At 32.0% G+C, this 25,314-nt stretch overlaps 1 protein-coding gene across 5 annotated transcripts in view; it reads right to left on the bottom strand.

Annotated features, from left to right (window-relative positions):
- Positions 1 to 2,709: 2,709 nt before the first annotated feature.
- Positions 2,710 to 25,314, bottom strand: part of LOC103578697 (mucin-5AC) — a 37,504-nt gene continuing 14,899 nt past the window's right edge. For 4 of the 5 annotated variants that reach the window (XM_053741214.1, XM_008559852.3, XM_008559853.3 and 1 more), the window contains 15 exons: positions 16,213 to 16,387; positions 14,064 to 14,162; positions 11,341 to 13,171; positions 10,441 to 10,496; positions 9,763 to 9,908; positions 9,457 to 9,656; positions 9,272 to 9,315; positions 8,972 to 9,109; positions 8,527 to 8,565; positions 7,742 to 7,935; positions 5,403 to 5,628; positions 4,854 to 4,983; positions 4,465 to 4,772; positions 4,195 to 4,393; positions 2,710 to 4,100 (listed from right to left, as the gene is read on the bottom strand). In XM_053741214.1, the coding sequence (XP_053597189.1) occupies positions 3,942 to 4,100; positions 4,195 to 4,393; positions 4,465 to 4,772; positions 4,854 to 4,983; positions 5,403 to 5,628; positions 7,742 to 7,935; positions 8,527 to 8,565; positions 8,972 to 9,109; positions 9,272 to 9,315; positions 9,457 to 9,656; positions 9,763 to 9,908; positions 10,441 to 10,496; positions 11,341 to 13,171; positions 14,064 to 14,162; positions 16,213 to 16,387 (3,944 nt within the window). In that variant the 3' untranslated portion in view covers positions 2,710 to 3,941. Of the gene's footprint in view, positions 4,101 to 4,194; positions 4,394 to 4,464; positions 4,773 to 4,853; positions 4,984 to 5,402; positions 5,629 to 5,956; positions 6,183 to 7,741; positions 7,936 to 8,526; positions 8,566 to 8,971; positions 9,110 to 9,271; positions 9,316 to 9,456; positions 9,657 to 9,762; positions 9,909 to 10,440; positions 10,497 to 11,340; positions 13,172 to 14,063; positions 14,163 to 16,212; positions 16,388 to 25,314 lie in introns of all 5 variants that reach the window. The other variant, XM_008559855.3, reaches the window with a different exon arrangement.

Here is a 25,314-nt window from a genome sequence, read left to right as displayed (position 1 = left end):
ATTGGAAAAATGTTGAATACTAATTTTAATTTTTTCTCTTAGAAGAGTCTCAGTATTCTACAGACGACATGTCAACACCTTCAAACAAATTTAAAAAAAAATCTGAAGTATTTTTATTTAAAAAATGTGATCCTTCACGAAGATCACAGCTGAAAAAATTTAATTTGATTGATTTTAGAAATTGCGAGTGTGAAAATGTATTAAATGGAATTTTTCAGGAATTGCTGTGGCATCTCCAACAAACTGGTTAAATATATATGCATATACATTTAAATTACAGTAATAAAGTATGAAAAATATTTAATTACAGATTTATCAAACAAACTTGTTGAGTACATGATGGAATACAGCGCGGGATTAATTTTAATCTGTAGATATTACGAAGCGTCAAATATTTTAATTATCGCTAAAGAAATAAATGATAAATTGCCTCTTGAAAAAAGATGGAAAAATAAATATATCATTTGGGGACTTATGGGTACGTTGTGTAATTATTTAATTGATTTTAAATTAACTTCAATTATATTTAATAGGCGACGCTTCAGTGGCATTGGGAAATATTTCAAAAGCTAAAAAGTATTTCAAAGAAGCAATAAGACTTCAAACTAATGACAAACATTACGATATATTGTGTGTCAGGCCCAAAGTTATCAGTCAGCTCTGGCATAAAAAAATAAATAGAAAATTTATAAACAGATTTTCGATTAACAGATTTACAGAAAATGAAATGTCAAGGCGTCTTGTTATCGCTTATCATCTTATGAAACTATCAAAAGTTTTTTCGGTAATATACAACTAATTATTTATTTTTTCAATAGTAAAGATGACAAATATTTTAAATAAAAGTTACAAGGGGACCATAATCGAGCAGAATTAATAACTTTAAATGCATTGAGCATCGGCTTGTCGAGCTCAGAAGGTTTTACCCAAAAGTGTGAGCTCTATGTCAAAGCTTGTGAAATTTTTCGAGCATGCAGTCAACTAGAAACTGCCCGGAAACTTGACAAGAAAATTTTGACCATCATAAATAAGAAATACTGGTGGGCTTACATCGATGAAATAGTCAGCGTACTCCGTGTTTTTAAATCAATGTTCGAAATTAGGTCTTTACTATTTAATTTAATTAATTAATGGTGTGTTCGGCTGCTCAAAGCAACCCCGAAAAATTCTGAAAATTATTTTTTGACTTTTCTTTTCGTTGATCATGACAACAAATCTACTTAAAGCAGCAGAACATCTCATAAATAATAATAATAATTAATATTTTTTGATTAATTAATTATTCAAATAGATTGCTGATGGGAGAGTTCAGAGACGCATTAGAAATCGGTGTTAAATTATTTAAAATATCAAAATCCTTGCAAGTGACTGCAGTCCAACTCGAAATTTTGCCTTTATTAATAAATCTTACGGTAATTACTTTTTTTTTATAAACAAATAATCACTTATCTAATTAAATTATTCGAAATTGTATCGGGTGAAGATTCGTATGAAGCGAATTTATGAAACTGCAGATCTTATGAAAGAATTATACTACTTATCAATTCAAGATATCGATGACTCGAGTATCACTTGGTACTACGCACTGTCTCTAGACCTGGCTTTAGATGCCGGAATGGTTTTGGAGTCTTTTGAAAAATGTGCCGAGCATGCTAAAACAATTATCGGTAAAATAAATAATTTAATAACTTAATTTAATTTAAAAACAATTTAAATGTCCGCAGCCGATAAAAATAAATCGTGCGTTCTACGCGACCCGGAAAGTCTCAAAAGATTATCAAGTTGCCTGTGGATATGGCAGCTCCGATCGTAAGTAATTAAATAAATACAATTAAAATAAATAAATCAAATTCAATTAAAAAATAATAATTGTCAGAGGTACCACAGTGACAGCGACATTTGCACAGCGATGTGCGTCATATGCAACTAATGTTAAGCCAGATAATTATGCGCAGCTATTAAATCTTCTAAAGGTTCAATTCCATGCACAAATAAATTACTCATTATATCACGTCTCTTAATTACTTGATACTATTACCTTTTACTATCGTTGTTTTATAACTTCACAGACTCTCGAGGCCTACTTCCTGGTATTGAGACGGTGCATTAACATTAAGCGCGCGGATGAGCTTGCAGAGCTGCTCGAAAACACAAAATTAATCTTGAAAACACTCGATCGGCATTCAAACAACTCTAGATTTATAAAACCTCGTTTCTACATGTTCAAGGCGTACTTAAAAATAGCACACGGAGACAAACATTCAGCAATGAGGCTGCTGAAAAAGGCGAGAAAGTATGCAAGTTTACAGAGCAATGAAATGTTGCTGTCTTGGATCCTTCTTAATGAAAAGGTTCGTTAAATATATCAGTATATTTTATATTACCGGTAATATATATTTGTATAGTTGTATATACCTTGATGAATGGGTCGTGATTGCTTGGATAAAGGAGTATTAAACAATAATTTAATTTTCAGATGTGGAAGAGACCGGAGTTTAATAACACGACGAACTTTTGGATGGAGAACGTGAGCTGCGTTGACAGTTTTAATTGGCGAGATATCCACGAGTTTGATGTGAAAGCATGGTCGTCTATTTTATTCTTCATACCGCCTCCAGATTCTTGTCTATGAATATTTAAACACTATTTCGTTATAATTTTTGGAGGCAAGTGTTTTCAGAGAAAAAAAAAGAGAAGTTTATAGACAAATTTATTAAAGACATGAACAAATTATAAGTACTTAACTTAATTATTGCAATAATGTCTTAACGAGACACATTAACTATTTTTCAGCGACCAGCGGTCACTCGAAAAATCCACCCTCGTCTTATCTGCGTCTCATAGCCCGTAATTTAACATTGCGAGCGATAAGTATTTTAAAATCTCATGTTACATCGGCACAAATTGACACCCCATTGGTGGCTGCTATCGAACGCTACATATTTATGTATCATAACTCAGCTACTCTCGATCATATTTATCTGCTAAAGTACAGACATGAAGCATAAGTACTTTCATTTTATAACTTTCACGCTACGACACCCGATTATTTAAGTGTACGTTCGCAATTTAATTGATTTTTAATTTTTTTATTTAGTAATTTACCTACTACTTAATTTGCCGAGTGCGTCAAGAAGGCTTTGCTCTATCCAGCTGATACAGGTCTTAAGCCAATATCTCTATATACAAATATATAAACACATGTGTTACTAAAACACTTTTGATTTAATCATCCCGATAAAATCGACGGATTAAACAAACAAAAAATACTGCGATTTTTTGAAATTTTTTACCGATGACTTGCATTAGTAACTCTAATACCAGTCATAGATTAATGAATATATTAATAAGCGTCGGATTATATAGTTTCGAAAGTTCTTACCAATATACATATATATATATATATATATATATATATTTTGTTGAATATATTTATGGCAATTGTATAATATTATTTGTATTACTCTTTATTTATATTCATATATTCATTTCAACTCAGAATTAAATGGAGATAAACCAATTTTAGACTCAATGGAGGAAATCATTACTATATATTACAAAATATATATATATATATATATATATATATATATATATATAAATATATATATTTAAAAGCACATTGACGAACTCGGCTATTATTTGACACAGCGCCTTGATAAATTGTCCGCAGATGTCCGTAATACCGCGTGAATACACACGTGGACAAATTTATGGTGATAAGAATATTGTGTACTCAAATCGGTGATAAACAATTCAAAAGTAATCGTTTGCTTGATATAAATAATATATAAAATTGCTGGTGGGTTTTATCAATACTTAAAACTTATAATGTCACGTGTGTATTTATACATTTTTTTTTTTTGTTTTTTGTTGTTTGTATATAAATAAAAATTTTTTTCTTTTTTTCATTAATTATTAATTATTATCTATTGGTTATTTTAATTTTCGATTTCGTTGTCAATGCGACTACTGCGGATCCCGGTCTTGCCCGTCCAGGGGTAGATGTCCGGACAGGGTTGGCACGTTTTCATGTACCTCACGCCACTCTTGTGCCAGAGGTTACACACTTTTGGATTATTACACTTTTTCGGGCGGCCCTGTTTCAAATTTAAAATTTTAAATTTATTATTCAAGGCCAGAAATTTATATTGTTTTTTAATAGGCAGATAATTAGGAAGTAAAATTAATTACCTGGTAGTTGCATCCAAATGGCTCGAAAGTATCTAACAGAGCAAGAGGGGTTGGATTTCTGACCCATTCAATAGCTTGGGTGTTGGTTATTACCCAGACGTCATCCATGGCAACGATTGTGTCCAAGAAGGAAATGAATCCTTCTTTGTGATGCGGTTGCGTGAACCACGCGGCGTGATAGAATAGACCAAATGGCGCTCTGCAATATTTATAATTAATTACATAAGAATACAAGTAGTTATAAAAATAATTTTTTAAATCACAACTGACCTGTTGGTCGTGTAGTGACGTTCAAAGTTCTTGATAAGCATTTTGTAAACGCCGTCAGCAGTTGGAGGATTGCTGCAGGCATCACCCATAGAACATCGCCCGCCATTGAGGTCTTGCCACATGACCATCGGGACTTCCCAAAGACCTGGGTAAGACCTCGTTGGGCAGGGGGGTATCATACAGTCATGGAATAATTTATAGTCGAGAGTGTACGGCCAGCTGGGTGGTCTGTTTTCGTAAATCGGCATCGATGAGTCGTAGGTAAAGTTCGTTTCCCAGAGCATTCTGAACATATTGTTGCCTCCGACCTACAAAAAAATATAAATTTCATTAAAAATGCAGAGTAAGAAAAAAATAAGTCAAGTGTTACGTAAAAAAAAACAACTCACCGAAAGGAACGGAGCACGCATTCCTTTGACATCTTCTAATTTGACTCCACCATAAGCAGCGAGAATTTCTCGTTGACCGGCAACTTCCCTGGCCCACTTCCTAGCTGAGAATTGCTCGCCGAAGCTGTGTCTGTTATTTTTTAACCGTATTATTACGTGCCTTATGATTTATTAATTAATTTTATAGTTTTGTTTACAGAATATACGAGCACGAGGCTGATCGATTCATCATTCGAGATTATTTACGATTATTATTAATGAAGAAAATAAAATAAAGAAGCATTATCAGAAACTGGTCTTATTATTCTCTCCTTAATTATTTTAATTATTAACCGATAAAATGTTGCAATGTGTAATTAGTGTTTGCTTAAAACTTTAACCATTAGCGTTAAAGACCAAAGTAAAATAATAATGAGACGATTGTGAGGCTCGTTTGCGTGAATAAATTAACAGTGCGCGGTATATGTAATGGTTGATTCGAAATTATGATTATGATAATGATGATGATGATGATGATGATGATGATGATGAGTATTACGCGATACTTACGACACCGTGTGAGAAGCAATCTCATGACCAGCAGCGTAAAGATTTTGTACTTGGCTGTAGTCAGTCCACTCGTGCGAAACGTAGAATGTCGCGGCGATGGGACAGCCGTTTGGGTTTTTACGTCCCTTCTCAAATAGATCCGCATAGAGTCCCTTGTTGAGATCATTAACCGAGTCATCAAATGTCAGCAAGACTATTTGCGGTATTTCCTCAGGTAAATAGTCTCCTGTATTGTTTGGAGTTTCGGGATCACGGGGATTCAAAATCACCAGGACGTGCGATGATATTTTTTTGATGGATTGTTAGTTGGTTGGGAGTGAGATCCAGAGAAAACAGAAAAAAAAGTCATTTTTTTTAGTACCAGTATTAGTTATAAAGATTTGATAGAATTAAAGTAATGAATTAAAAATCCCAGAAAATTGTTTAAATTTTTTCCGGGATTTTTCGGTTCCTATGAGTCTGTTTTGTCCCAAAGCGATAAGTAAGTATATAAAAATTAGTGACAGAAGACCAGGAATCTCAGAGCCTCGAGCCTCGGAGTGACCGGGACTTACGAGACTGTGTGAGAAGCGAGCTCGTGTCCATCAGCATAAAGGTTTTGGACTTGGCTATAATCCGTCCACTCATGGGACACATAGAAAGTCGCTGATATCGGACATCCATTTGGATTTTTACGTCCTCGCTCGAACAAATCCTCGTACAGCTGTTTGTTAAGATCGTTCACTGCGTCGTCGAAAGTGACGAGGACTATTTGGGGCGTCTGTTCTACAGCGAGTCCACCTGAATTTAAATCATGTATTTTTTCTTTCTCTCACCCTCGAAATTTTTCAACCAAAACCCAAATATCTACAGTTTTATTTAATCATTCGAAAATATTAATTTTTAAATTTAAATCCAACCTCCTTCTCAGTTATTTATTTATTTATTTATACAGATATATATTTTTATATAAACCGCGCGATAAGTATACTTATTTATTACCCACTATATACTTTCCAGAGTACTATATATTCTATACTTATTATATATATTTATATGTATTGTATAACTAGGCATTTCGCGGTACAATAATAAAAACGTCTCAATAGATCTTATTGTTGATTAGACGTTTTGAAACCGCGGGTACGGTATTTTCATGGTCGATAAATATTATACATTAATCTCATGACGAATTGCACAACCGAGACAACGCGGAAAAGCATTCAGGACATAATCCACCAACAATAATCCATCAGATAAATTTATTAATAAATAAACATAATCCATAAAAAATCATTTTTACAAAACCTCAATGACAAATAAATAAAAGTTCAATCCTTCGAAAGTCCGCGCTCTTTTTTTATCGATCAATTCATTCTTTCCCGCGGTTTTATTCAAACGTCCGCGAACCATGACTCTCCAGCTCGAAGAGAAATTTTTTAAAATTACAAGACTTGAGATAAACAAATTTTAATCATTTCAAATTTTAAAATATATATCAGCTTTTGACTTTAAGCTGAAATGCTACCAGTATACATCTGAGTTGTCTACGAGACATAATGTCTTTGTACGCATGAGAACGTTCACAGAGCCGTGCGACGAATAAAACGTTAATTAGGCTCTACTGTGCTCTACATCAGTATATTTATGTATATGTATATATAAATAATGTACGTACACAGTGAACAGCATGTATTATGTATATATGTAGCACATACACAGGGATCTGTTTCACTTTCGAATGTCCCGCGCAATGCGTAGCATATGTAACATTAGAATCGGTGAAAGTAACTCGGCATGAGCATTGCAATATAATACACATTGATGTAGACAATTGACATGCCTGTTCTTCATTGACGTTCTTAATGTTTTTTGGACATACCATATTTAATTTTACATTGGCTAACGATGAAAGTCTTTGCTATTCATCATTATCGCACATTGTGTTAAATATCTTAGCAAAATATATATATATATACTTTTTTTTAGATAATAATGAACGTGGATGGATGAATACAATTATTGTAAACTGTAACCGAAGTAAATCGGTAAATGTATGATAGTTATTTTAAAAATCTTCCGTTATATCAAGTCTTTAAAAATAAAAAAAGTTTTATGAATAAGACACCAACTCATCTTAAGCCGCTGAATAACCGAGTACATTTAAAATTTATAAATTGTCATGTCCATTATGACGTACGATTTCGCAATCCATTTATTATTACGACAGTCCTATGAATAGCCGTCGAATCGATAAAAATATATTTTGTAATCCTAGATAAATTAAAATATGTTTTTTTTGTTAGGTAATTATTTTTTAGCTGGTTGAATTGTGGCGGGAAAAATAATATATGGGTTACCTGGAATGTCGGGTCCACCGCAGTTACAATCCGGAAGCAAGCAAACATCTTTGCGGCATTTGGCTGCTGGTTTGTCCACCTGAGGCGTTGGATAAATAGGTGCCGGTCTCAATGCTGGATACCTGTAGATGTCAACGTACTCCTGGGCCTTTGAGACTATCTCCGTAGATGGTTTAAGAGTTGGGCGTAGTCGTCTGAGCGTAGGAAAAAATACATAATAAATTTAAGCTTGTCAACATAAACTTTATTTATTTACCGTAAGTAATTAACTCGGTCTACAGATCGACGGTTTATTTTTTTTTAATCAAAATTTAAGTACCGGCAAATCCTTTAGATAATAAACAAAAATAATTGTGAGTAGTGTAAATAAAATGCTAACGAGTTCAAAATAATTGCAGTGCTGTTATTATTGTAAACATTTAGAGGATAATAAATTGTTGTAATTATATAATTAGTATGTCAAACATCCTGAGGATCAATTAACTTAAGATAAGTAATGAGATAAACAACGATTTAATATGTCGTCGAGTGATGCGCATATATTTATTGCTCAATAGGTCACTCGATGATGAGCAACATATAAATAACTGCTATTGTTATTGCGCACATTTAAAAAATTATTTTACATGAAAAATTTTTTTACTTTAACTAAGAAATTTTTTTCATGACTTAAAAAATAAAAAATTTACTGTGCCATGAAATAATTTCCTGATAAAATTTTTTTCTTCATTTCATGGCGTAAAATTATTTTTTTGGTAAATATAAAAATAATTATTTGAACTTACGGTGGTGCAGTTCCTCGGTTGACGTGTGGTCTGCTTCGGCTGCAAAATAAAGTTAATTTATTTTAATACAACTTCCGGATGGAAAACGAAAGTGAATAATACAACTTATATATAGTTATAAATATACACATGTGCAAGTACATATTTTATATCATTTGAGTACACATATATATGTATTTATTTGTCAGTATGAGGGTGAAAGTGGATAAAAGAGAGCGATTAACGTTGATTCGATTTCGTTAGTGAATCACAATTAAATAACGTTGTATTAATGTGGGATTGCATGATGTGCGTTTTGTGAAATTAGGTCTCGGTCGATGTTAAATACGAGAGTCATTATATTTACGCATTGGTAGTGATATCATCATTGATATTGACGTGGATTGGACGCTATTTGTATGAATTTAAATGCGGGTTTATTTTAAAGAAAATAAACAGTACACACCTTGGTACTGTTACTGGAGTGTAAGGACGGGCTGTTGTTGTCGGTGGCGCCTTGGTTGTTGTCGTTAATGGTACATAGGCATCGACGATGGCATTTGGTGTCGTCACGTGAACCAATTGAGGACTGATGCTATTTGGCCTGCAGGTAAATTGCAAATAGAAAATTATAATTTTTATGTAGAGGTTTATAAACGAGTTCAACGACACGGTATTATTTTGAGCGTGGGTAGAATTTACAGTATGAAAGTTCATATAAATAATTGGATGAATTGTTGTCGATAATGTATAGTTATATTATCACCTGTAAGACTGGCCGTCGTTTAAGTGGAACTTGTTCTTGTGACCCTGAAAAAAAAATATTTTTTTAGAATAAATTTAAATAAAATAACGAACGCTCTGATATTAAATTAAGAGAATGAGATTAAGATTTAATCGGTGTTTAATAATGAGAAAATAAAAATCGATTTGGTAGACGGATATAATTACCTGGTTGTCATAGATGTCGTAATCCGCGGCGGTGACTTCGGAATTAAAGTTGTACTTATTAACATCATTGGCGGGAACTTTCTTAGACTTTTGCGTGTATGTTTTAGAGTTTGGCGTGACCTCGGCGATGCGGACGGTCTGTTGTTGAGGAGGATGAGACTGGATACCCACCGACTGGTTAATCGCGTACTGGGGATAATCTTTAGATAAAGAAGTACAAGTTATTGAGGTTATAAAATAGCTGAGCTACATTTAGGTGTTGCCACAGTATAAATAAATATAATTAATATTATTTCGTCATATTACCGTCGTCTTTATATATAGATACATCATCGTCGTAGAGATAGTAAGGATAACTATCGTGATCGTAGTAGGCTTTTGAAATAGTAGGGGCTGGCGCGGCAGGTGTTGATGCTGTGGTCTTTACACGTGGATTCTCCGAAGGAATAGTTCTGTGGTAAGTTTTAATTATACAAAAATTTTAATTATCTTTAACATTTAATAATTACTAATGAGCATAAAATGTCATTAAATATATAAATATATACTTATATATTGCGAAAAATCCCGAGATAATCCGAATTAGATCCGTCACTTAAAGTTTTGGAATTTTAAAAATTTTTTATGCAAAATTATTTATTTAATTATCGATAATTGAACGTTATTTTTTTTTTTAATTTATAAAATTTTAATACTGTGGTAATTTTTAATCCACGGAATTTTTTTTTCTAGATAAGTCTCTCCCTCGGAATAAAATGAACTCAGAAGGAATTAAATGAAAAAAATTGCGGATAATTTTTTTTAAAATTTAAAAAATTTGAATACTTTGGAAATTTTTAATTCGCGGGTTTTTTTTAAAAATAAATCTCTCCTTGGGAGTAAAATGAATTATAAAGGAATTTAATTGCGAATTTAATTTGCATTTACTCAAAAAATTTTTTGAAATTTGTATTTATAATTAAAATTATAAATAAAAAAAATTACCTGTAAGGACTGTCAGTTTGTGAGCGCGCAGTATTAAAACTCTCCTTCTCCCGTTCCTGAAAATAAAAAAACAAGACAGGTTCAATTATAGAATTTAATTGACTATCACACAGTGGCCATAAAGGAAGTCCTTCATGGTTGGTATAGAGAAAAAGAGTATAGGTATTAGCTTGTATGGAAAGAATGAAAGATAATGGTTGAGTAAAGTAACGCGTCAAGTTACATATACATGAAATAGAGTGAAAAATTTTAATGGAGATAATTTATTTACTCAGTACTAAATATTTTTAAATTTATAGTAGTCTAGTCTCTTTCTCAAAGTTGGTAAATGGATTAAACCGTCACGCACGTGCCCACGCGATTTCACGGGTCGTCTCGACAATGACGACGAGCACTCGCTGACTTTTTCATAATTAATCCTACAGCGGTCTCCACTCTTTAACATTTATTTTTTTTTCTCTTTTCTTTAGTTTACTTAAATTTTTTTTAGATGTTACTTTGCATAATTATTTCACAAGTTACTGTAGAAAATTTCAGAGAGGCATTTATATGTTAAGTATCCGTTGCCGTAAGGAAACACGAGACATCTGCCAGACGAGTTAATTATTGATGGATCGGTGACACAATCGATTACGTCGGCAATCGATCAGTTTTTTTTCTTATTCAATAATTTTATTATTTATGTTAATAATACTTTTATTATTATTATTATTATTATTATTAATATTATTAATATTATTATTACTACTGTTATTATTAATATTACTGTTATATTAATAAATTTGCCAAGAAGATCAAGATCTTGATGTCGATGGAATTGATGGTTTTTAGAATTGAAGGTTTCAGAGGCCGATAGAAGAAGTCAGAGCCAATTGAAGGAACGTGTTGGACTTGACTTACGAGTGTCGTGCTGGTCCTACGTTGTCCTGAGTACGGATGCTGGTGTAAAACAGTAGCAGTAGCAGTAGTAGTAGTGCTAGCAGCGGTTGTAGAGCTGCTACCGTCTGCGGAGAGGCTCAGATCTTTTTTGTCATGACGGGTTCTCAGTTGATTTACCGCCGGCGAGTGTACTGCTGGTGGGACGCTCGCGGATGTCGCTGATATTTCATTCCTCTCGATCTCATCGCGGGCTCCCGCGGTAGCGTGACGTCGGAATGGTGTCGGTGTTGTTGATAGTTCCAGTTTAGCGGCAGCAATCCTGGTGGATGTTGATGTTGATGTTGTGGTAGTGGAAGTTGTGGAGGTTGACATGTTACTGGTGCTCTTCAAGGTCTGGGGCGAGCTGATGTCATGTTTCATGGACTCAAAAGACTTATACTGCTGGTGTAGGCTTGACGTCGGGTATATTTCATTGCCTTCGACGTCTTCCTGATCCCGTTGCTGCTGAAGTTTGCTCATAATGAAGGCTCGTTTTAGTGGACTTAGAGTCGTAGGCGTATCGTCGAACCGGTCAGATTTAACAGTTGGCACTGGGACCTTTTGAGGAGCGAGCATTTTTTTACGGTGATCCGCTGCCAGTGCTGCTGACGTTAATGGTAATGGTGATGGCGTTGATGATGGTGATGGCGATGGTGATGATGATGATGATGAAGGCATTTGGGGAGTGGTAGAACGACTAAGTGGAACTGTCACGTCACTTTTAAATGAGTCCTTGCTATCTTGGTCGCGGTCAATGACCGGACGTTTGCGGACAACCTTCATGGTAACGTAATTTGAGCCATGGTACCTCTCCTTTCCTCGGTTTGTAAATCGTGATTTAATTCTGGGTCTCAGAGGCGAGGAGCCAGTAAGATAATCGCCTTTGCCAATAGGTTCATCGTAAAAGTCATAGATCGGGCGTTTTCGAGTCGCTGGCGGGCTCACTGAAATTTCATTTTGCTCTAGATCATCAGTTACTCCGATTGATTGAGTCACCGTCGAGTCTATCCGCTGTTCAATTTCTGACAATTTACTGAACTCCGCTGGCGAACTGACACTTGGATCGGGAATAAAGTTTACTTGGAAAGCTTGATCACTCTGATCATCTGACGTTCTAATGGATTCAGGTGTTGTTACGACTGTTAGATCATCATCATCATTATTGTCTTCTCTAGGCGGCAGCTTGAAAGGTGAAGGCGAACTGACGATAACGTAATTACGTCTCGTTGCCTCATGAATCGCGTAATCTTTTCTATCGCGTGTTTGACCGAGACTTGACTTGGCCGGTAGATTTGCTGTCGGGTTGCTCGCTACAGCTGGTGAGGATGAAGACGTTGTTGTCATTGATGTAAGAGTTGTAATATCACGATCTTTAGTTGTAGTGGAAGAGGCTGTCAATTGACTCGCGGTTGTCTCGTGTCCCACACTATCATTGTCCCCGTTGGACGACAGCTGTGGTGGTGGTGGTGGTGTTGGTGGAGTTGTGATGGAAGCAGGGTGAGACGGGTGCGTTGAACTTACGGAAATAATGTTCCTCCTGAGGCCGTCGCGGTCCCGCTGGACTTGACCAATCGTCGATGGTTGGCCGCGGTACACGCGCTGCTGACGATCACTTTCAATCTCCGATGCTGGCTCGTACTCTTCATCAGGGTACGTTCGATGTTGCTGCTGCTGCTGCTGCTGTGGACGATGACGAGATTGACGCTCTGGTATTTGAGATAATGACGGCGATGGTGACGTTATTTGTACCTGTTGACGCTGGATTGGCTGGCGTTGCTGGTGTTGGCGTTGCTGCGATTCAGCCTTAGCGGCTCTGAAAAAAAGTACAAAAGAAATTTATCAAATCTGTGGTTTCTTTGATGAAGATATTGGTAGTAAGCAAGTTATGGGATAACAGCACAGTGTTTATTAAGAATTAGTAACGGGGCTCGATGACCGCAATTATGTTGTTTAATAATGTGATGTATTCAAGAGCTATTGAGGAAAAGGGTGCGATAATTGAATGCAAAAAGCATCGTTCAGCAAGTAGCTACGAGGGAGTGAGGGCAAGAGGCCACCAGTACGAGGAAGAAAATTAGTGAGATCAAAAGGCTCTTGGAATAGTTTTGCCTTAATTCCCAGGAGTACTCAGCTATAATCAGACCCTGCTATATAATACTCATGACTCGGCAAATGTTTCCGGCAACACACCAACACTTACTCCAGGTAGATTACCACGATTAACTTTTTAAAAAAAAATAACTAAAACTTTTTCTTCTTAATAATGCAACTGGACCTAATTTTCAGCTCTTGCAAACCACCACATCTACATCCTACCAACACTAACTGTCTGTGAGCTCAGTTTGCTCGTATTGAATTAAATTTTCCGACAGTTTCACTCACATTAATGAATTACGAGTCATCGTTTTATGTATACCATAGTGTATTATTGTCGGTCTTTATGTATTTTTCTCTATTCATTCAAAAATAATGCGCTATGAGAAATTGTGTAGTATACACTTTTGTCTGCAATTTATAATGACTACTGAGACTTTATTGCTCAACTTTTTTAGCTTCATTATTATTGTTTTTATTATCATCATTATTTTTTTTTACATAACGAGACAAATTACTTAACAAAATTTCAAATTCTGGTATAAACTCTGGTTAAATTAGCGGGTCTCTTTGAAACATTGAGCAAAAAATAAAATAAGCTGACAGCTCACCGTTCCAACAAAGGATCTTCATCTTCGACATCCTGATTAGACGACGCACCGCTCTGGCAGCCGACATTACGCGGCCAATCGCAGGTCTGCAATTCATGGCTGTAAAAAAATAAATGATAAAAAATATCTTTAATAAAAATATAAAAGTATAGCTGTTGTAATTAAATATATTAAATTAATTAATGGCTTTTTTAATGGGTATTTATTCCAACCGGATACAAAGTCGCTTAATACCATGATTGAGACGTATAATTTATTAGAATAAAACAATTAATTAAAGAGTATTATTGAGGTAAAAAATTTAATAGACCAAAGGTTGCGTTGAAAGTCTTATGGGCTTAATAAAAAATGTAAATAAACATTGAGCGTGATAAAAATCTAATAAGAAATAGTTGCAAGTCCAGTTGATGGTTGGACCTGCGTTATTATTTATAAAACCGGGTGTACAGTACAACAATCTAGATTTATATCGAGCCGCGTGCCTTCGAGAACCAATCGATCACAAATCGACCTTGCTTTCTTTGACTTTCGGATTCCTTTTCGCTGTTAACAACAACACTGAGAACAATACGTGATCCAAATCAATAAATATTTATGCGCATATACTTATTGATGTGTCGCAATCGTTGCGTGGGATCTAGATCAGCTGATCGATATATTATATAAAATATAATTGTATAAATATTAAAACAATTATTTTTTTATCGCGGGTTTTAAAAACGAGACCCAGCTCCTTTCTATATTTCCAATTTAGTAAAACATAATCCGGTGTAAATAATTCCACCTGACAAATAATAAATAACATGACGACAATTGGAATTTAATCACATTTCACATTTAACTTTTTTGTCATTACCGTGGATGTAAAAGGCCATTTAATAAAATACCATTCAAAAATAATAATATATTAAATAAAAATAGCTAATAATCAATACCCCAGGGCTAATTTTCTCATGTAGACTAATCTAACGAATGGTTTAAGAAATAAATTGCGATACCGTGTATTTGGAGTTACACGACTTGCTTCAGGGATAACTCGCTTTGATTATCCTTAATTGGACCATGTTATCCGTACCAAAAAACATTTATAATGTTTGCTACCTGAACGTCACACTTCCAGTTGCACATATGTTTACATATATAAGCAAACAAATATTTAAACGTGTATCCTTTGAATAAATACTTGTGTACCCATATATTTATATATTGAGCCTGGATACTTTTTATATAAAATGAATATAACGACGGACTATAACATTACTCCGAACACGCGTCGTGACTCGACTCGACGGTGACCTGGGTGTGGCCACGACAACCATCATTTTTTTTTCCAGGGGTAGGATACGTACGGGTAAATATCCTTTTACTATTCAAAGCGCGTGAGACTTTTGGACTGGTTAAAATTATTCAGTCAACCGGATGCTAAATTTATAAATATTTACATTTTATTATTTTTTATTTTTATTTTCAGTTAATAAATTCATAATTAATTGTTGGTACGACAGAAAAATAGGATTTCTTGATGCAAAAAATTTTTACTCGCCTGGAAAAACTCGCACGTACGTCAGTTATTATTTTTTTTTTTGCTTTATTTTTTATTAAGCGATATGTCCATATAATAATGCAAAGATGGAGGGACTGGTCTCACGACCTGTTAAGTAAAGAGGGTCCAAACAATAGCTGGAATGAGAAACCGATCCTCAATACGGACAAGTTAACTTCTAGACTATTGTACATGAGAGTCTAAAGAATACTCGCGTTTATGATTACCAGAGTCTAATATTATGTTAAAACTTGTCCAAGTTCTATTCTCACTTTCATTCTCAACTTCTGCTGATGTTAGGTCTCAAGACTCGGAGCAGAGTATCATTAACTCTGTTTTTTACATCCATCCTTGCTCGTATGTGGATCCGTACTATGTTTCCATTGATAATATATTTAAAAGTAAATGTAGTTTTTAAAATAATTACACGGTATTTTAGGGACCGAGGAAATTGTTTTAACATGTGGAAATGTGACAAGTGAAAGGACTTGAATTTGTCCACTTACTTTATCACAACTGGTTTTATTTTTTTTTCTGGAATTATTTAAATATTTTTAATAAGTAAATTTATATATATATTTATGCATGCATATATATTATGTATACCTGTACATAAGTCCCCCGGTACATGACTCTAAAAGTGCACCGCCGAATACACATACGTAGTACTGAGTGCAGTCACGTGGGTGGGGATAGTAACCGAATTCTTCAGGACACTCGAATTCAAGTGCTCCGTCAATTCTACTTGCTCGAGGACTTCTTGGAGTATTTCTCTGACATTCTGTAACAAATTAATAATAATTATCATACATATGTATATATTATTGCTAAAAAAAATTACTGATATTATTTACTTTTTTTTTTTTAATTAAAAATACTGATAACGATCAAAAGTATTTTTTTAAAGTCATATAATTATTCCAGTAATTAAACAATTTAATTACGATTTTATTGTTAATACGATTATAAATGTCTATGAATTATTAATGATGAATTCTAATAACCTGTAATAAATATACAGTAAAAGAAGACGAGAACTGTGTAATTAATGCGTTATAAAAAGTATATTTTAATCCAGACATTTATTTCACCCAAGTTTTTTTTTTTTTTTTTTTTTTTTTTTTTTTTTTTTTACAGATCATTGCAATTATTTTATAGATAAAATAAAAATATTTTTTAAGACTTGAAAGTTGTACTAATAAATAAGTATTTTTGTCCACACAATCCGCGAAAGTTAGCAAATATTTTTACATAAAACTGATGTTAAAAATGACATCAATAAATCTGTTCTTTCATAATAAAAATAAATAATAAGACAATAAATTCTTATTACTCTAAAATTTGATAAATAAAAAAAAAAATTTTGAAAAATTATATTTTAATCCCGGCATTTAATTCAATCAAAGTTTTTTTATTATTATTGACATCAATTAATTTCTAGCGTAATTTTGATGTCAAAAAATTTTGACTTAATTATATTAATATATATACATAATAAATAAATGATCATTACTGTCGATTTAATTCGAATTATAGTAGACATTTTGATACAATAAAAACAAAAGTTTTATTAAATTAACCTCGATAAAGTGAGCGAAATCATAATTGCTCATCCGTGTCGACTTCTGTCTGACCTAACAAGTTCTGTTCTCCTATATATACTCCACAATAATTCACACGTACAAGCTTATGTAGCCATCATATATATCTTACAAGCTGGTATTTCTCTTTGCCTTTTCTTATAAATATAAATATATCTATAACCCGTAACTTATTCGCTCCCCGAGGGCATTCGCATCGCTTCAGAGAACAGCAAAAATTCAATAGCTCATTTCCGTGGTTCTATTGGGCGTCAGCAGGTTATTCTATGATTATATTCCATCATACCATATATATATCGACGCCCATCTTGCTTTCAGAGAATCAACCAGGTTTTCCTATTCTGTCATTAATAATTTTACAATACCATAACACTTCCTTATCATAACCGTAACTCATCTCCATCTCCACCCACCACCCACTATATTTATCATAAAATACGAGACTAATTGACAGCTGACTATTTGACATCAATAAGGAATAAATAAACGTCAGGCGAAATTAATAAATTGCGTAATGTCGTAAAAAGTGATATTGTTTTTTGAAATTTATAAAGTTGACTTGATATAATTATGAGAGTGTGGCTTTAGACACCTGTTTTATGAGTCTACTGAGACATAGAGGGGGCAGGGGGCAGGGAGAGACAAAGATTAAGAGAGAAAAGTTACACGATACGAATAGAAGGAAAACAGGCTTTAGATAAAGTCTATAAGAAATCGAACGGGATTTATCGTGTTGCGTCACTACTAAAAGTACTTGTAGTTATTCTTGTGCTTGTAATTGTACAGGAATATACGACTACTGAAATAATATTCACGGTTGTCTGGATTAGTGGTTAATGTCTATTATAATATTAAATACAATGATAAAGTAACGAGGAATTTAAATACAATGAAGATTAATGAATTACACTAATCGAAAAATTAATCACAGCTATTAGACACTTATTATTATGTAGCAATTACTCAAAGTGTTAATGTTAAGCACTTAAAGTTTTACACAGGTATTTATCGACTGTTATCTGGCTTTTTATAAAACTATCAACCTAATAAATTATTACATAATTATGTGGAATGAATTTTGATGCAAATCCGTCAATCTAGGCGGTCTCGGTTGAATAATATTGATATGCATGAATAACATTAACTGTTTAATAATAAAAAATAATAATAATAATAATAAGTCATACGCAAAATAAACGACGTGGAATATTTATTATTTTTTTATTTTTTGTTGAGAGAATGTTTTTATTTGAATTTGCTGTCCACTTGCAGTTCCTTTCGATTGCACTGCAAACGTGTCCTGCCAGCATTCAAATGTACAGGAAAATATATATATATATAGTATACTTATAAGTGATCTTGAGTTACGTAACTGCAGTGAAAAGTAACTGGATTTTTGGTCGACCTTGTTTCTTACTTACACATTACTGTGTTATGTATATTTAAGACATGGGCGTGTATACCATGTGGATAAGAAGTAGACTAAGGGAATAAACCAGCTACCAGATTTTTTTTTTTTTTTTTTTTTTTTTACTTAAATAAATATTTATTTTTTTAAAAAATATTTAAATATTTTTAAAAAAAGTATTGAAATGTTGTTAAAAATACAGAAGTATATACAAATTTTTTTTTTAATTTCCGAACTGTGACTAATTCAAAAGTTCAAGTTCGGAAATAATTTTTTTGATCAATCAATTATTTGAATTAGTCTACAATCTTAAATTATCTTGGTCACGAGACGAAATTCCCTGTTTTGATAATATATTATATGTTTTTTCGTTGCAAACATATATGATTTTATATATTTTATCTATATATATTAGTTTAAATGAATGAATGAATAAATAAATAAATAAATAAATATATCAAATTTTTTACGGTCATAATGGACAGCCACCTGCATATCGATACTTTTTTTTTAATTACAAAAATTAATTATTTGTCTTTTGAAGATAAAAAAAAATTTCAAATGGTGACCATTTTGACCGACCAGCAGCCATTTTCTGATCTATTATGATGTTAATAAAAAATGAAAAATATCACTAGCAAATAAATTTCTAAATGTATATACAAGTAAAGTTAATGAATATTTAAACCAACATTCTCTATTAGTTAAGAAGAAATTTAAATTTGAAAAAAAAAAAAAAAAAAAAAAAAAAAAAAAAAAAAACAATTTTCTCGTCATCTGCAAAATGTGCAAATGTAATGCCTTAGAAAAGTATACAAGATTATGCTGGATTTCAAAGCGGGTTAGTAGGACGTGCATATAATAAGTTATAAATTATAATAGTCTTTATGTCAATTTTATTTTATACACCATTTTTCCTTACTCTCTATTAATAAATTACTTAAGTAGTTACCGTGTATTAAGAAACACTTTTAAAACAATAGAAATAATATTTTTTTAAAATCATTTAAAACTCAAGTCTTTCGTCATTACTCTTGATATTAACATTTCGATTTAATTAAATAATTATTTTATTTTTCATCCCGACCTTTTTTTGCCTTCAAATTTTTTAGTAATAAAAAGTTTACTGTCTGTAGACTGATCCTTAAAAAAAAAGTAAAAATAAAAATATAATTGCGGTAATTTAAATCAAATAAAACTCGAGTTCCAATAGACAATCAGTCTCGCATTGATTACTAGTTTTTTTTTTCTTCTCACTTTCTTTCCGATACTTTAGAAATTATTTAAAATATTTACTGTACTTATACCGAGTATTAAATAACGATAATTGTAAAAATAAATTAGAGTTTTACGATAAATAAATAAATAATAAAAATATATAACTAGATAATTTAACAATAAAGAAAAAAAAATTTAATAACTATATCAAATTCTCATGTCAGTCTTACCGAAGATTCATTTTATTTTACTTCCCATGTATATGAATACCGGGAATAACGAGCTAATGAGTAGGTAATTATTGTAAACTTTTTTTTTATTTTTTTAACTGATAAACGATCGCTTTAAATCCACTTATTACACAAATAAAGTTATTTAACAATGTCTAGTAAATATATTTAACAAGGAAATATAAATATGTAGTTAGAGAGCTCGCACTGACAATTAACTCGAGTTTTAAAATAAAAACCACTGATAAAAATAGTGGATAATTAATGCGCTCGTGAATTTAAATACCAGATAATCAATTAAAAAAAAATCAGTGATAAATCGATCAATTAAACTGATGAATAATTTATCCATTGATATGAAACATCTGAGTGAAATCGCAGATGACGATGAACTTGAGGATGAACGACATTGACTTACACACGTGGATCTCTAGGATGAGTATATATATATATATATATAGATAGATATATGTTATGAAGGTAAAATTATGTACGAGTTGAATGAAATTGTAAAGAGTGATCTGAAGAAAATCGATCGATATCAAACGACCTCGAGAACGGCCTCGTAATGCCTTTCTCTCATCAGCAGTCTCATTGATTTAATTATTTATAAAATAAAATAAATTTATATATTGCGATGCTAATAATAATCTTTGAAAATAATTAGCAATTCATTTTTTTTATGACAACTATTAAAGTGTTGATTGAATTATTATACTGTGACTTTTGGATTTTTTACAGAAGAATAATTATTGTAATTATAATTATTATAGAAATAATAAAAAGCCACGTGGAAGAGCGGGTAGATTGTCGTCACAATTCCAGGACTGGGTATTATCAAAACTCTGTCTTAACTTTGAAGAAGTGAAAGTAATGCGAATGAGAGTGAACAAGAGGTTTTACGGTGCAATATATGTATGTATATGTATAATGCAAGAAGAGCAAGTGAGACGGCTGTGAAAAAAAGAAAGGCAATACGGAAGCGAAGGATAGAGAAGGAGAAAGAATCGGTTGGGTGTATGCAGGATAAAATAAGTAACGAGTGAATGAGTGAAAGTGAGTTGGAATACTCAAGCAGGGAACTTTGAAACTGGAGCATTGCTTGCATAATGCTGGACAGTAAACGGCTTAAGGCGTTCCGTGTGTGTGTAAATATATATCATACGTGCATATACGTTTCGCGTTTCTCGGCTCTTAACGCCCCATGTTGACTAATCCATTTTTTTTTTTCAGATTAATATCATCGAAAATTTACAGCTGGGATCAATTTTGTTCATAATGACCATCGACAATCAACATTTCAAGAATTACCGTGAAAATATATCAGCATGGTATTAAATTTACGTGCGTGTGTGTGTGTTTCGATTGATTGACCACTTTATTTGTATTTTCACTTTCGAAATTATTTATGCGTATCACTACAGAGTCTACTGCATTTCTTAAGTTAGATTGTCACAAAAAAGATAAGACATTTTTTTTTTTTTTTTTTTTTTTTTTTTTTTTTTTTATTTCAATTTAACTTTCTTCGTGACTCGGTGGAATTTGTTACACATACGAAATTATGTAATTGAAAATTTAATATATGAAGACCAAAATGGACTTATGATTTTCAATGCGTTTTTATAAAAAATGCGAAAAATTAATGCTGTGATTTCATTACTACGTACGCAATAGTGATTGTTATCGCTGAATTATTGATGAAAAAAAAATATATATATATGAAAAGCTTGTAATACTTTTGTAGGAACGATAATTTTTTTTTTCATTTCTCTAATTAATTATGATTCAAAAACAAGATATATTTAATAATAAATAACTGTTTAAATTAATTTAAAATAATATATAAATGTAAATGATTAATGATGACATTTATTTAAAAATGTCATGAACGTTTGTTGGCTTCAAATGTTTTTAATATTTTTATTAAACTTTACACAATTTACAAGGTGTACTTGTATAGTTATCCATTGGATATTGGATACATGTATTAAGGTAGTAATGAAATTAAAGTTTCGGTTGTGTGGAAAAATAAAATAAAGTAAATTAAAAGCGATAAAATAAATTTAAAAAAATAAAGAGATATTTAATGTTTGGAGTACCTTCTCATTATGAGTAGTCATTGGCTAGTTCTCCACCTCCCAGAATACATATACTTCACCATAAATCTTAGCATGATTCTCACGTTGATCTTGTACAAGGAAGAGAAGGGCTATAATCATTATATACACGACGTAGGATCGATTATCCGTCGAAACAAGACAAGTTATCATGCATCTTACTGATGCATGAATAAATTTACGAGCTATAACGTACTGAGTATATTTTATTTTACCCTTTAACAACTTGCCTTTAATTCTTACGCTCCGAAAAAAATTTTATCAGTTTTTTTTACTGATAAAAAATATTTTATTTGATTTTTTATGTTAAATATACCAAAGGATTTGCGTATTAAACCTGGAGTAAATCTGGAGCAGATGACTGTGAATTTATTTGATCTCTTTGGAGTAAAATTTAATGCCGTAAGATGGGCGGTGGAGTTGGATTTGAAATTTGTGACAAAATTAGATATACCTGCAAATAACATCAAAAAGGATATGGCACTCGTTATAAAGGATATAGTGTATTTTTCATGTATACCTTGACATAAAAACAAGAATTTCATATTCATAATTATTTAAAATATTAATTTTTTTTTTTTTAATATTCAAGGAATATTTTAATATTGAAACTCTGATTCAGAGTCAATGCGGATTTTAAAAAAATCTAGATCACTCCGAAATCATTCCCTATTTACCCCATATTCGGTGTAGTTTTTTTTAATATTCACAAACTCCCGGAGTAAATTCAGACGGAAAATCCGGAATCACTTTGAATATACTATCGACTCTTTCCAGTGTAAAGCCGTATTTTTAAAAATTTTAAAATTGCAGATATATTCGCGCCGAATATTAAAAGAAAAGAGACAAGGACATAATTTGAATAACTATTTATAACGGAAATCCTGACTTTTTCTTCCAACCTCCTTGAGTTTTTACGACATCTTTGTATGGTGATGAATACCAAGATGATAATAATGAAAGAAAAAGATGATTATTGTAGTAGGATAAATCTAATGCTCACAGACAACCTCTCCCTTACTTTTTCCAGGTCTTTCGTCAATAACTCCCAACTACTTCGCAATGCTGGTTTATCACAATCGTCGGTCTTGAGGTCAACGTGGAAAAGAAATCAGACATACCCTAGCGTGACGATGATTCGAATCTGGCTTTCTCAACAACCCGTTAAGTACTTTGTATCCTAAATCATCTCTAAGAGATACCAACACACTTGACGTCGTCACCTAACTCTCACTCTCTTTGATATCTTCATTCTGGATGTTTTCGATCGAATATACTTTAAGTTTTAACTGATGCCGAAACGCAAGAGCCAACGACCGTTAACATACACTACGTCATTATATTATTGTTGAATTATTTAAAACGCTATTTAATATATTTATTTTATAATCATTTATAAAATACTTTATATTATCTAATAGTTTGTACGTTGTAATTGAAGCAATAAACATAAAGGCATTAAATTAACCACAACCTCAAAGTAATCACACACATATATATGTATAGATAATAATAATAATAATAATTCCATCATTTTGTCTGACTACAGAGATATTATTTCCACTCGGCACGCCTATCCACGAGCCCTTTCTCAATCGCGTGTTCTCTATAACTTATCGAGGATATATATAAATATAATTACATTTTTTTTCCATCAGCGAAATGTCTTGAGTTCTTTGAAAGTCAATAAACCAATGCGATACAATTTAAAAACAATAAATTTAATGTCCATATAAATTCAAAAGATTAATTTACTCTAGCTTCACTTATACACACATATATACATATATACTGTATAAAATTTCCAGAGTAAACGCAGATTAAATCCAAAGTGGAATTTGTTCAAAAAAGAAGTTCTTCAGATTAAAACTCTGGACAAAAGTGGATGCGGATTGAAATAAAATTCAAATTACTCCAAAATTACTCTGCTGAAAAAAAAACTCCTAATTTACTCCGTATGCAGAGAGATTGTTTTTTACTCCAGAAACCTGAGTGACGGAGTAGATTCGGATTGTAATAAAATTTAAATTTACTCCGAATTGACTCCTGATTTTTTGCAGTACAAAAAACAAAAGATTTCTCACCCCAAGAATTTTTTTTTTTTTTCAATTTATGATACAAAAAATTTATCGGGGCAAGTAAAATTTTTCTGCTTATATATATATATATATATATATATATATATATATATATATATATATATATATATATATATATATATATATATATGAACTTTATAGTAAAAAAAAAAAAAACTATTAAAGTTCATTGATAGATTATATTACTACCGCTAATATATATTAATAAAATTTATGTTGAATTTATTGTATATATATAATATATGAAGACAAAGTATAAGACAGCAAACAGAACTACCGAACGAGTATAGCTCTCTGTAATATTTAGCTGGCATTCGCTGGATCTCACGATCTCAGACGAATAAAGTCACGACTCTATCAGAAATATCAAAACCGTCACGCGAGTAATTTTATGAGTTTTGTTAAAAATAACAAACAATTACAGCTTGGTGATGGATAAATATTATGCCAGACAATAATCACACCATGTATGATATAAATACATGTACATAATAATTTATTATACAATAATTACATAAAAGTAAAAACTCATTGTGAGAATAAATGAAGAATTTTTGTCACTCGGACATGGAACATATGACGACAGGATAGACTTGTTGAATGTCTTATTATATTACTTTTCTTAGAGGACTCAGTTGAATCTTGAGACGACAAGAATGGAGATTTAATTCGCGTGACCGAGCCATGTTTTGTTTAAATTACATGAGCATATAATTAAAACATTGTTTCAACACAGCTCTGGTGTGATAAAAAAACTTTATAAATTAACAACATAAAATAGAAACAACAGAAACGTATACTTAAATCCAAGTGTTGATTTAATAAAAAAAAGAAAATCTAACCAGGTCAGGCAATTTACCCGGATTCATTCGACCGATCGAGCTAATCAATGTAATATAAACTTAATTAAAATTATTTTACAGCAATCTTCAATCAGCAAATAAACCGCTAATGATAATAGACAGTGATTGAACTTAAATCCTCAGTATCAATAATTTTTTTCCCATGTAACCAGCAATAAATACCATTTAATAA

The sequence above is a fragment of the Microplitis demolitor genome, chromosome 8, assembly GCF_026212275.2.
Source record: "Microplitis demolitor isolate Queensland-Clemson2020A chromosome 8, iyMicDemo2.1a, whole genome shotgun sequence".
NCBI classification, from domain to species: domain Eukaryota; kingdom Metazoa; phylum Arthropoda; class Insecta; order Hymenoptera; family Braconidae; genus Microplitis; species Microplitis demolitor.
The sequence above is the reverse complement of the archived record's forward strand: the minus strand, read 5'-3'. Positions and strand labels throughout refer to the sequence as shown.